The sequence below is a fragment of the Camarhynchus parvulus genome, chromosome 23 (assembly GCF_901933205.1).
Source record: "Camarhynchus parvulus chromosome 23, STF_HiC, whole genome shotgun sequence".
Lineage (NCBI taxonomy): Eukaryota > Metazoa > Chordata > Aves > Passeriformes > Thraupidae > Camarhynchus > Camarhynchus parvulus.
In genome coordinates this window covers 4155947-4170170 of record NC_044593.1, presented here as the reverse complement: position 1 = coordinate 4170170, position 14224 = coordinate 4155947, and the positions used below count along the sequence as shown (strand labels likewise).

Here is a 14224-nt window from a genome sequence, read left to right as displayed (position 1 = left end):
ATCACCACAGGAAAATGCCTCCAAGCTGCTTTTGTGCAGCCCAAAAAAGCAACTCTACAATTTTCTAAATGCAACTCCTGGACTGGGGAATGTTGCAGGACATGTCTCCATACCTGGCAGAACAGAAATTATGTCTGTCTCTGTCTTGTCCTGTGGTATATCCCAGCCTATGGAAAGAGCAGTGACTGAACAGAAGGACCCTACTCAACAGGCTCTGTAACACCAGAGGTACAGTGAGCGTGCACTGTGCAGTCTGCACCGTGTGTGCTTTGCAGGCACACAGGAACTCATTTGGCAAAAGCAGAATTACATCTGAATGAGTTTCACATGCAACTTGTGGGAAATACAGCTGCTTGACTTGAAACTGAAGTCTCCAAACCTCTAAGCATTTACTGTTCATGCTGACCACAAAGGGACAGGTTCTTCTCTGGGATACTCAAACCCTGAGAGGGTAATGGGGTCTCTGGCCCAATACCTGAAGCAGCCATCACATGTCTGTTAAGTTGCTGTTCAAATCTTCTCCTGTTTTAAGATCTTGAAGATTCAAGTATGTTAAAACATGACTCAAACTTGAAATTAAAAGGTACTTCATTATTACTTTGGAACACATTGAAGGCTGTCTGATGATGTTGCAGTATTTAACCTTTGGACATAGCTTGCTTCTATTTTTAGAACTTTGTGAGAAGATTGATGCACCGTATTTCTTTCATTAGAAGAAGCTTAGAGTTTAGAAAGGAAATGACATTAAAGGCTGGGTAGTAAGCTACACTTCTCTTGATTGGTGTATGATTTTTAACTGAACTTTTAAGGATGCCCAAATAACTTTATTTTCCTAATTGCAGTACGAAGATGCCATTTCTGCCTTATTTTCTTCATATCACAGTTCACTGTTTGATAGCTGCCATCATTCCTGCACCCAACCAGTACTCATGCTCTTAAACATTCCTGAAGTTTTTTCCATTTCCTTTCCACTGCTACTTTTCAGATCACAGTATAAAACTCCAGAAGCCTCAACAACACCCAAGCCATCAGTCAGAAGCTGTGATTGCTGCTTCCTCATTAGAATCCCCATAGAGATGGGGAAATACCCCCTATAGGGGACAAGGATTCTGGGCCTCAGGATGTAGCCATGTGTGGTAAGAAACAGAGCTTAAAATATTAGCTGACTCTTCTGGTGAATCTTCCAGCTAGGTTTCATTCATTGTCCAAAAAGCTAACCAGGGAACTCCAGATGTATACTGGTACTTTCATGTGACACAACCTGCTTGCAAGTCTGGCAACACTCATCACACGCACAGGTGGTGCCAGACAGTCTCAGAAAACACCCTCTGCCTTTAAAGGAACAAGGACTTTCTCATGCAGAAGTGTAATTAGTAAGCCTGGACTAATTATAGTTCTTTCAAGTCTGAAAAAAGCACAGAGAATGTTGTAAAATAAAATGTAATACTTTACTTTTCTGTATCTATTTTATCAGTCTGATAAATTATCTACAAATGCATAAAACTTAAGCAACACTGTCCAATGCACTCAGAATGGTCCCAAACTCAATTACAAGTAAAGCACATTAAAGATTTACTGTACAGTAAACAAATGGGTGAAAAACTGTAATTTATTGAAACTCATAACTCAAAAAATATAAGATGCTGTAGTGTACAATATGTTACACAAAGCACCCTGGGGTGCACATTCAAGTCAAGTAATAACTCCATCGCCCCCCAAACCCTGGTACCCCAGTACTTTTTCCATATACAATCATGCACATTTACTCTTCAAGAGGAAGCCCCCAGTATTCTGATGTGTTAAATAGCACCAAAATCAGCATTGTTCATTGAAAAAAATGGGGAGCTAAATTAACTTGGCCATTACTTTTGACAGATATTATACATTCATGGAATTAAACAGTCAAAACTAACCTAAAAAGTGTGTACTGTAACAATTACTGTTCTAATTTGAAGTTCTCCCCGTACAGCAGTAGTGGAGGCTATCTGCTCTAAGCAAAGCTACTTATGTACTTCCTACACACAGCTCATCTGCCTTTTTTGTTGGAAATAAATCTATGAGAGGTGTGGAAAACTTGGATCTTTCAAGAACTACTACTGGTCGTAAGTAATGCAGCTGTTTTAAGGCAAGGTCTCCACAGTCCGTTAGGGCCTTGTCCAAGATTGCCCTCAGATTTTCTAAAGAAGGGGCAGAGGAGGACTCTGACAGCAAGGGCTGGATCTCTGTTAGCTGCCCAGGATTATTTGGGGTTATGATTACGTTTTCATCACTTACAAAGTTGTTTACTGGTGTATTCCCTTGACTGTCTCCCTCTTTTTGCAACATTTCATCTATTGGCAACTGCTCAGGAGACTCCCATTCTACGACCTCATCACAATCATCATCATCGTCATCATCTTTTCCCTCACTCTCCTGAATAAATTTTAAAAATGAAGACTCAAACCCCATTGGTTTATATGTCTTTAAATCAAATGGTTTGGACACAGGAGGCTTTTGAAATTTGTCTTTTGTAGCACAAAGTACATTTCTTTTTGCATTCTGATTAACAGCACTATGTTGACATCCTTCTGGGTCTTTCTCTCTTGGCAATTCTAATTGTAAACTGGACAAAGAAGAGCTATTCTCTCTTTCACTGCTTTCAGAAAGATCTTCAGTTTTACACACAGTTGTCTCCCTGCTGTTAGACTCTTCAAAACAGGTGTTCTTTGAACTGTGGTTATATTTTAAAGTGCCTGAATACACAAAGGCACTGGCATCACAATTCACACTACTCGGTGAACATTGTTTTTGGTCTTCATTACTCTCATCTGGAGCATCACATGCAGGGTTTGGAACAAGGGGTTTGTCACTTTCCTGCACAGGCTCAGAATTAGCTGATTTATCCTCATTAACTTCTACACCTTTTTTATCCAAGTCTGAAACTGTGTCAGAGCAAGACTGCTTTTCAATCATGATGCCACATTTGACACAAAGAACGAGTTTCTGAAGGCGCTGCTCGATGTACATGTTGGTCATCTGGTGTGTGCGCTTGTAGTGCCTCACGATGCTGCTTTCCAGTTTGACCACAGACAGGCACCCCTGCACCATGCAGGGGTACTGGGTCTGGTTAGACTTCTCTTTGCACATTTGTAGGGCTTCCTCTTTCGTTTTGAAATTTAGCAAATGCTTTTCCCTGCTTCTGTTAATTCTTTTAGCTTTGTCTTTTAATTGCTTCCCATTCTGCTTTCTTGTGCCAAAGCTGTCTTTCAAACAAATTTGCTCGTTTTTATCTTTATCTTCATCATCCTCCTCCTCTTTGTGATTTCCAAAGAGACTATCATAATATTCACTGTGTCTGAAATATACATGTTGAGAATAGTGACTGTAATTTGTGAAAATTCGATTGCAGCCATTAAGGTCACAATGGATTTCAAAATCTTTGTTTAACTTTTCTTCATTGGCATGTTCTTCTATTAGGTGCTGTTTAAGCTTATTAAATGTATAAAATACAGCATGGCAGTGCGCTTGGTTACAAGCAAATCTGGCAGACTCAGCTTCAGAAAGCAGTTTTTGATCCTCTAAGATTTCATTGTGGAAGTCACTACAATGTTTAGCAAGAGCTTTAGAACACAGAAAACGCTTACCACACTCTTTGTGTTTGCATGCAAATATTTTTTTACATTTGACAAGTTCCCTTTTTGTTCTTGCTTTGTCTTTTTCTAAGCAGAGCTGTTCCTTATTATACTGGTGAACAGTTCTGTAATGGCGAATCAAACCTTTCTGGTTTGTGAATGCTGAGTTGCAGCTTTTATGTATACAATGAAATGGTTTGTGGTACTTATGCAATATGTAACATAAGTTTCCTTTAGCAACTGTTCTTTTGCTTCCTCTTCCCTGTCTTGCTTCCAGTTCTTCCCTATGACTGTCCAGGGAAGTTATGTTAGATGTTTTTCTTGTTACATCATTGTCTGTCTCTTCATTGGACTCCAAATCAGTCTCAGAAGAGCAGTCTTCCTTTTTTGGGTGACACAGCTGTTCAGAGTCCAAATGTCCAGAGAACCCAACGCTGTTTGCACAGGCAGGCACTGGAGCAGTGCTATTCTTATGCATGTCCTCTGTACATAAACCTACATGATCAAATTTTTCACTAGGACACACCTTGTGAGCCACCCTCTGACAGCCAATTTGATGTTTGTTTCTATAGTGAATTCGAAGATGTGTTTTTCTTGTAAAAGATCTTTGGCAAATATGACACTTAAATGGTGAATACCGATGCTGGAACATATTTAGCTGAAGAACCATTTCCTTTGAATAGTTATGCTTCTTAACATAATGCATTAAGAGAGCTTCTCTGGTCACAAACTCACATGTACATCCGTGACATTCACAGAAAAATGGTTTAGCTGCCAGTTGAGTAAGGTACTGGCTGGGTAAATTATCTTCTTGCTCTTGAAGGTGAAATTTTGAGGTAGCTTCATCAACTGACTCAGGGCACTTGGCATCCCTAGATGAATAGCCCAGAAAAGATTTCTGTCTTGAATTCTGAATGTTATTTTTTAAGCTTAGATGTTTCAAGCCTAACATTAGTTCCAACATGTTATCTTCAATATCTAGTTCTTTAGAGCTGTCATAAAAAGATGTTTCTGGGGAAGAAGGACAGGTCTCTTCCCTCAGGCCACTGCTTCCTTTAGCATCTACAGCACAACACACGCTCTCTGGAGAGTTAGCATTTGTATCAGAATTATGACCTAACTCTGGACTCATATCTGTAGGGGATTTACTGTCCTGAGCATCATTCAACAGATCGAGAAAATATTTAGTTTTCATTTCCATATTTCTTTTACCTTTAAAGTTGTATGGATGGACCCTTCGAAGGTGCTTTTGCATACTTCTGGAATTTTTGTGGGTGGAACAGCAGCCTTCAAAACCACAGGAAAGATTTTTTTCATCAAAGCAAACTGCCACATTGGAACACTGTTCTTTCATATTTGCTGGATGGAAGACTCCCTCCTGGGACACGACAAAACCTGGAACTGACTGGTTGTGAGCCACTGTTCCAAGGAGCTGTGGAGATGTCTGACCTTGGCTTGCTGCAGCATCTGCCCTGTGCTTCCTACAATGCAGACTGCAATTACTTTCACTGTTGAGATCTTCACTGTCAGAGAGAGATTCTTCCTTCACCTGTGGAATTTCCTGAGAGCCTGAGGGATCCAAGTTATCATTCAGATTGGAATTTTCAGATTGTTCAAGCAGCTGAGATTCTGGAAGATAACTGGATTTTTCTTCTGAAACCAACCCTTCAAGGTTCAGCGTTTGCTTTCCTTCCCCATTTGACACTTTAATATCATGAGCTGCAAGATGATTTTGAAATTCAGTCTTTGAATAATAGAACTTCTTGCAACCAAAATAGTTGCAAGTGTACGACGCATCCCTGAAGTGCTGCGCCTCGTGATGGTAAAGCTGCCCTAAGTCACTGAAAACAATATTACAGCCATTGAGCTCACATTTATAGCGAAGATCATCGTGGGTTTGTTTGTGGTTGAGCAGCTCATTGACCGAGCCAAACCTGGCGTAGCAGTCCATGGACACACACATGTAGGGCTGGGGCCCGCAGTGCACGCGCTCGTGCTCCCGCAGGTGGAAGGAGGTCATGAAGTGGCGGCGGCAGAACGCGCACTTCTCCCTCCTGTTCTTCATGTCCAAGTAGTGTTTGGCGTTCTCGTCGTTGTTTTGATGTTCAGCTTTTAGATGCACACTCAAGTACTTAAACTGTTTAAATACTCTAGAACAATCTGTCCCAGGGCAGGGGTAGATGTCTCTGTCTTGCAGCTGGCAATTTTCCAGTTGGCTGAATGTGACATATTCCTCTGTGTCATCATCAAAGCTTTCAGGGAGCTGTGTCTGGTGTGACCTTTCTGGAAACACCGGGGGTGGGCTGCTGGGAGCTGTTGCCTTTTGTGGTGATCTCTCTTTTTTCAAAATTATTTTCTTTTTAGGTCTGTGTGTTCTGCTAGGTGGCATTTTAACATGTTCCATTACGTGTGGTACAAAAAATTCCTTTCTCTTGAACTTTTTTGTGCAAACAGGACATGTATAAATACCATCTTCCATGTGCATCTTAGAATGATGCAGTATTCTGGCTTCTATACACTCCCTTTTGCAGAGCACACAAAAAAACTTGTATTGAAGCCATCTCTGGTATCTTTCTGAAGAACCAATTGGTTTTTTTACTCTTGCTTTTTCCTTAGGGTGGCTCATTGTGTCTTTCCCATCATAATATTTGTGTTCTTTTGTCTCATCATAGTCACTAAAGAAAGTTTCTAACATGTCAGTTTCATTGAGTGACATATGACAACCTGCATCATCCTCGGAATCAGAAGCTACCTTCCCTAATAGTTTAAGACAATGCCTCTTCAAAGTCTTCCAGTCCCAAAATTCAGGATCAAATGGCCAATATGCTTTCAAAGCTAACAGCAGTTCACAGCGGAGTGAATTTGGAACCAGTGCGTTTTCTTCATCAAATTTTTGGTCTGGCTGCATATAGAGCTCTTCCAAGGCATTAAATCCACTCAAAGTTGGCTCAAGTAAGAATTCTGTGAGCTGACAGGCTCTTCTAACTTCGAGGTCTTCTGGTAAAAGGCAAGCAATTGTTTTGCACACTGATGTCTTCATTTCATCGCTTCCGTTGGACCTGATCTGAAGGGCTCTCACACACAACAACACAGACACAGCAAGTCCTGCTTCCTCTGCCTGTTTAAAGAAAACAGAAGATTTTTATTAGTATGTTCTTAGGCATAATCAGAAAGTATGAATAATGAAATAAGCGATTTTTTTTTCAGTTCAATAGAAATATGAAGAAAACAATAAAATCATGTAGACAGCTCTAGCTGCGTCCAAAGACTCAGGACTGTTACTTACTTCAGATTGTATGACTCTTATCAAGAAAAATAGATGCTGTAGTGTCTTGGCAATGATGCCAAACTGACGACATCTCTCCAAAAAGGAATCTAAGGAAGGATCTATTCTTCTCTGCAGTTTGCTCCAGAAAAGTGTCAGTTCCCTGTGACAAGTTGAAAGCAGAATGTAAGAACATTGCAAATACACACAATCTGTGCACTCACAGTGTGTCAGTTCAGAGCTGATGCCAAGAAAAATTTAAGTGTTATTCAAGGACAGCACACATTTCAATTAGGTCCTGATCTCCAAGTGGCACTGCAGAGAACTGTTCCTATGCTCCACTCCAGCACCAGATCAAACCCCAGTGTATCTCCTGATCCTCACAGGGGAAACACACTGGCACTGGGATTCATCTCACTTAATGCACACACCTACAGCTGCAGACTTCCTTTCTAGACAAAAAAAAAAACCCCAGTCCCACACTTCCAGAGCCTTTACCTCTCACATAGGAATTTAAAATGGATAAGATAAATCATAACAGAAAGTTGCCACTTCTGTTCCAATAAGCAAGCAGCTGTACAAGGACTGCTAGGTACACTACCAGAACTTCAATTTATACATCTCTACAATGTCAGCATCACCTTTAGACAGAAGACTTCATTTGCCCATCTCATCCCCAGGGAAGGCAGCTGGAACTTGGGAATTCATGGAGTTACAGAAATTATAAAAACATTAAAAGGCTCTTGGAGGTGAAGTGGAGAGAAGCAACAGGGTGTTGCTTCTGCTCATTCCTAATACTGACATCTCTGTGGAACAGGTCAAAAAAAAGCACCAGGCTTTCATGGGGCCAAGAATTCCCAAGGGAAGAACAGACTGACAACATATTCTGTGGAACCACAAAGCCAGGGGCTTAATAGCAATCCTGAGAGCACTGACCCACCACCACTGACAGATCTCTTACCCCACAGAAGTACCAGTGTTCGTGCCAATGGTGTGAGTGCTGTTTCAGTTTTAAATTGTTTAAACATTACTTTTGCCTAACTGCTCTATTAGCACAGCAACTTGTGACAAAATAAGTAATCATCTAGGAAGAGCTTCAGTCTGATGCACTTCTCAAGTAAAGGATAAATCCACCTTCTCTAGATATTTTTGTACTATATTCACTCAATTCTATCTAGTGAGGAACAGTTAGCAGAAGCAGCTTATACTTACCAAGAGCAATACACATTTGCTGTTTGAAGCTGATGGGTTAGATATGTTGTACAAAGAATAAATGCAGTGTTTTCTTGTCCCTCAGATTCCAGATTACATATGATGTCTAGTACCTCTTTGCAATCCACCTTTGCAATCTTAAAGAAAAAGAAAATTAAAACAAAAAGGCACTTTATTCTCAAAATAGGTTTATGTTTACAAAAGAAATGCACATTTACTATATCAAAGTCTCAAAAACAAAACATTACAATTCCTGTACCCAGAGATCAGGCCACACCTTTTAGCTACAAAATGGTGTGAGAAGTTGACCTGATAGTTCTGAGCCCTCCTCAATACTCGTTTTCTTTGGGACAACCTTCCACTTTGGGTAGTTTAGCTAAATACTTGCATGCAGCCAACCATCTATCTAAAACTTCCCAGTCTGTCTCTTTGCACTTAGAGGAATTCTTGTGCTACTTTTGAAAATTAGAACCCAGGTCCAAAAAGATCAAGAGTTGTGAAAAAGCCAGGCTCTTGTTCTCCTCATCCGTAGGTGCTGATTCTGAACAACACTTCAAAGCATGATGATAGAAACAGAAGTGTTTAGAGTAGTGTGCTGATTTTGGCTGGGGTAGAGTTAATTTTCTTCCTCATGGCTGGTATGGGGCTGTGTTTGGGACTTCTACTGGACACAGGGTTATAACACAGAGATTTGTCTCCTTGTCATGGTTTAACCCTAGCTAGACCCAGGCCCCTCATAGCTGCTTGCTCAGCTCCCCTACCAGTGGTACCAGGGACAGAAGGCGAAGGGTAAAGGTGGGAAAACTTGTAGGTAAAGACAATAGAATAGGTGAAGCAAAAGCCATGCACAAAAGCAAAGCAAAAGCAGGAAGTAAGTCACTGCTACCCATGGGCAGGCAGCTCCAGGAGAGCAAGGCACAATTGTGCATAATGGAGACTTGAGAAGACAAATTCCATCTCTCAACCCACTCCCCTTCCTCCTCCTTCCCCTCACTGTAAGGAATGAGCATGATGCCATGGTCTGAAATATCCTTTGGTCAGCTGGGGTCACCTGTCCTGGCTGTGTCTCCTTCCAGCCTCCTTTGCTCTGAGCAATAACAAAAACATCTCTGTGTTACAACCCTGTCTATCAAACCAGGGTGTCAGCTTGGACACAAGCCACAAACAGTAATTATGAAGAGCATAAGAGTTAGACATTCACATAATACACATGTATTTACATACCTCTAGAGAAGTCTGCACATACAGATGCATATATACACTTGTGTGTGCATATATTTGCTTTTACTTATACATAGAAGTAGTTTAATTTGTAGGAGCTCAGCAATTTAACTTCCACACCTGACTTAGCCAGCCCAATCACATCCAATTCCTGGAAAGGGATGACCACACATTGTCTAATCTTTCAAAATAATCTTTCAAAATTCCTCTTATGGAACTCTGCTGCAACAGTTTCACTCTTCAGCTTCAATTCTTAGTACTACACAAATAAATTCTAAAATGCTTCATAAATAAATATTTAAAAGGGACTGTAGGTTACTAACCTCCTTAATGGAATCTTCATTAGGCAGCATTGAACACACACATGTGATGTAGGCTTGGCGAAAAGATGAAACGTTTGCAATTTCTGGAGAATCTGCACACAATTTTGACAAGAAAGTGGCTTGGGGGATGCAGTTGGACTTCATCAAATGTTTGATTCGCATCTGCAGAAAGGAAGGCCCTTCTCGTGTAATCAATTTATTAGCTAGGAAAAGAAAAAATCCTTTGAGAACAGACCAATTTACAGATGACACTTAAATGAAATTGTCTCACTGCATTCACAATTCTTCACAAATTTGTGTAGGGACTGTGTTTTTAGGAAACTCTGGGCATGGTGACAAGTGACAGCAATGGACTCTCTTCGCCCAAACTCTGCAGGAAGAGAATGCTGGGCTACAGAAAACAGATCCCCCACAGCCACCCCTCCATGCCCCCCAAAAGACAGCACCATTAAAGATTATGTCCTGTAGCAATGGCTAAAGGACTCTGATCACACCAGACAGATACCAGCAGTTTAACTGAGGTTCAGAATCATCACCTTTCAACTGTAGTTTTATATAAAAAAAAAAGGTCATTCATTACTTGCTTTTCAACTGGAAAGTTTTCCACCCAAGCTGTTAAAACTCCACATAATGCCAAAATAGGTAAAATGAAGTTGAAGGTGAAAATATTATCTTTGTGGGACTTCTGAAGAATTGTGTTAAAGACATTCTAGGCTTATGTCTTAAACAAGCAGATACTACTAATCCTTATGAGACTTAATGAACTAATTCGATAGTAAAAATTCAGACTATTCTTGTAAATAGCAAGCAAAATTTACTTATTTGGATTAAATACCTCACAGATTTAGTTTTGTTCTCTTTCGTCATAGAAACAGAATTCAGTTGGAAGGGACCTGCAAGTTCTGCTCCTCAAAGGACTATCTCAAATTAAACTGTGTGACAAAGAGCATTGCCAAATGGTCCCTGAACTCTGGCAGGTTTGGTGCTGTGACCAGTTTTCTGGGGAGCTTGTTCCAGTATCCAACCTCCCTTGGAGTAAAGAACATTCTCCTGATGTCTAACCTGTGCTTACCCTGACACAGCTTCATTCCATGTCCTCCTGTCCTGCTGTTAGTCATCAGACACAGGAGAGAGCCCCTCTTCCTCACAGCCTTTGTTTGGATCCCTGTCCACTTTGTTTGGATCCCCACAGGCTGTGGGTGGATCTCTGCATTCCCCATGGATTCATGGATTACAGGGGCACAGCTGTTTCACCCTGGTCTCACCATAGCAGAGGAATCTCAGCTCCAGCACCTGGAGCACCTCCTCCACCTCCTTCTCCACTGCCCTTGGTGTTTCCATGTTGTTTCCCCCACATGTTCTCACCTCCTCCTCTTCTCTAGCTGGAATTCAAATTGCCCCCACTTTGTTTTGATTTTCTTCTTAAATCTGTTATCACAAAGGCCTTACCATCATTTCTACTTGGCCCAGCCTTAGCCAGCAGCATGTCCATCTTCAGAGCCATCAGGGGTTGGCTCTGCTGGACATGGTGGAAGCTTCCAGCAGCTTCTCACAGAAGCCACTTCCATGCCCCTCCCCACTACCAAAACTCAGGCTGTGCAAAACCAACACGATGAAATCATACACTTCAAAATATCTGTGCTGCTATTTCCAGCTAAACATAAATATCTTCACAAAGCCTTGATATGAGTCTCCAGATCTGTACATCATTCAAAAGACTCCTGTGAATTAAGAGAGATGGTTCAACACATGCCTACACTACACGCAGTAATGCATATGAACCAAAGAATAAACTGGTTGATGAACTGTACAAGAAATCATGGAAATGCATGAGACGTTCTGATAAAACACAAACTAGAATGGTGTTCTGCAGCAACTGTAGTCAACCAGTTACCTCTGGTGTCTGCAAGAGACTCTGGGTTAGTCAAAAAAGAATGCCTGCTTTAGACTAACAACCTAAGAAAATATTTCTGTTCAATGGCTCTTCCACTATTAGCATCTTATTATTACTATGTGAAATGGGATGTTAAGAAACCACATTGGTATGCACATTTCTAAAAGAGAGGATGGCACATAAGAAGAAAGTGTTCATGCTTTCTGCACTTAAAATATTGCCCAAACAAGCAACAGTGTGTTCTAACAGACACTACACTAGCTGGCAGAAAACTCACAACGTGCACCTGAGCAGAAAACTCATTTCAGGTGCCAGGTACCTACCACATACCTGTAATGAAACTTTGTATTCTGCAGGAGTCAGCTTAGTGGTCCATTAGAGAATCATTTAAAGATTTAAATCTATCGTAATGGTTTCTATTTTTCATAGGAAAAACCTCTGAGCATTAAACTCTTGATCCAGCTGACACTTCACATTAAAGGAACTTCAATGGATAAAGCAGAAAGAACTGCCTGACCAAGAGGCAGCCTGCAGTAAGATCTCCAGTTGCTAGGAAACAAGCTCCTCTCTTCCTTAAAAACTGCATCTGTATGACACTGCTTGAATACTCATGGAGGAAAGCCAACAGTGCTTCAATATGGATATTTGATGTTATTTGATGCTACTACATCAGATGGCCAGGAGATCACTGTTAGGGAAAACTCCCACAAAGCTGGATCACCCACTATCAGATCAGCAACCTCTTCAGGTGGAACTGCTATTCATGGGCCTAGCAGGAATGGGCTTTAGTGCCCACAAACAATTCAAAGCAATTCTCTAAGTCCCTATTTCTACACCTCTTGGCTCACAGCTCCATATTTTTTTTCAGATCCATAAGAGGAATAAAGGATGTATTAGAAAAAAAATTACTCTTCTTAGCTCCTCTAAGAATTAAGATTTCCTCTTGTTTACACAGCTAGACATGCACTTGGCAACTGCTTAAATGAAGTTTTACTAAAGTGTCAGAGCCAGCTAGTGAAGACATGGGAAATATTTTAAGACTACTTGCAGTCAGTGAAATGAAACACTTTCAGTTTAACAGTTACAATTTGTCTTCCAGCACAAATGAGAAATTTTGATGGAGGTGGATGCCCTGTCAGGGTCTCAACTTGCTGCAGTCTTTGAGAGAATCAGCTATCACATGCTCCCCCACAAAGGGTGGCAGGTCTGTGCCCTAAGGCCAATTCTTTCACACCTAAACGAGTGTGTAGTGAACTTTGCAAAGGAGACAAATGACAAACTGAGCTCCTCTGTCATGCAGGTGTAAGTGATGATGGTAGGAGCAAAATGCAGAAATGAGTCACCAGTCAGACATCTGTCCTAGCACTTAGCTTTACTCTAAAGTGGAAAGTTTCCTCTTTTCCTGAAAAAGGAACAAAAACTGAGGAATAGACAGCAAAATGAGAAGAGATGTTTTCCCTCAGAGAACCTAATTTTATACTCAGTCCTAAATCTGTTACATTTCCATACATGTCCATGAACAGACTTTCTTGTTCCTTCTCTTCCTAGCTCTCCGGCTGTTATGTGTTCTGTCACAGTGTTCTACCAAACTTCTCAGGACTGAAACAGCTTGCTATAAAAATCAGCACAGACACCCTGCAACCCTTCCCTCATCCAAACCCTTTAGCCAAAAGGGCAGTGCAGTTTCCAACTCTACACACATTTTAAGAGCTCTCTTAAACCAGGACCAAATAGTAACAATAAGAGATTCCTCTCTCATCCAAAACACTTGCAGTGAAAGATAACTTAAGTAACACCACAATATTATGAATATAACCTTTATAAAGCATGGATGGCACTAGAGCATGAAAAGACTCTGTGGTCACTATGATGAACATTCCAGAGAAACATCATCTTGGGTGAGCATTTCTGCTGAAAGTCCCTGTGGAACAGAACAACAGGACAATGTGCTGATGTGCAGTAAGATATGTTAAGTATGCACAGCTGGCACTGAGGTCTGTGTATTATACAGCAGCAGTTGTTGCATGGTTATCCCAGCTGTCCTACAAACCAACTCTCATCAAGACAGACATACCAAGTTGTTGGAATTCATCTGCTGCACTCAGCAACAAGCTGACCCCAACCTCCTTGGTTCAGGGTTTGTTAAGAGAAAAGTTGGGGGGAAGTCTTGGAATCAGTATTAAAGCTGCCTGAGGCACAGAACTACATGGGATGTCACAACTGTTCAATAGCATCAACTATCAGGTTGCTAGTCCTATTAGGATGCTGGTATTGTTTAGTCACCTAAAAGACTTAAATTGAAATTAATTTTTAAAGCCTTTTCCTCAAGCAAATATTAATGCCCCAACAAACCATCCTCAGCCAGCTGACAGTAAAATTTAGGAACCACCAGCCTAGCACATGGCAGTGCAATTTATTAACAGCCACAGAAGCAGCAGAACCTATTGCAATGAAATTTTTGTTGGAACAAATTTGGCAAACCATATTTATATTTGATGTCAGTTCCTTTTCCAGGCCAGTGCATTAAAAAACAGAATTAAAATGAAGAACTGTAAACAAGAAAGGCAGGAACCTGACACACCTTCATGACTGTTCACTCAAGTAAGCATCTGATGATCATTAACATGAACTACCAGTTCACAAAACACAGCTTCAGCTAGGCACACTGAGCTACTCTCACATCTGGCTCATGGTGGCT

At 40.9% G+C, this 14224-nt stretch overlaps 1 protein-coding gene across 2 annotated transcripts in view; it reads right to left on the bottom strand.

Annotated features, from left to right (window-relative positions):
- Window positions 1–1540: 1540 nt before the first annotated feature.
- The window catches only part of RLF (rearranged L-myc fusion), a 36007-nt gene continuing 23323 nt past the window's right edge, over window positions 1541–14224 (bottom strand). The window contains exons 5-8 of one of the 2 annotated variants that reach the window (XM_030964455.1): window positions 9633–9835; window positions 8089–8225; window positions 6898–7039; window positions 1541–6729 (exon numbers count right to left, since the gene is read on the bottom strand). In XM_030964455.1, the coding sequence (XP_030820315.1) occupies window positions 2005–6729; window positions 6898–7039; window positions 8089–8225; window positions 9633–9835 (5207 nt within the window). In that variant the 3' untranslated portion in view covers window positions 1541–2004. The remainder of the gene's footprint in view (window positions 6730–6897; window positions 7040–8088; window positions 8226–9632; window positions 9836–14224) is intronic. The other variant, XM_030964456.1, reaches the window with a different exon arrangement.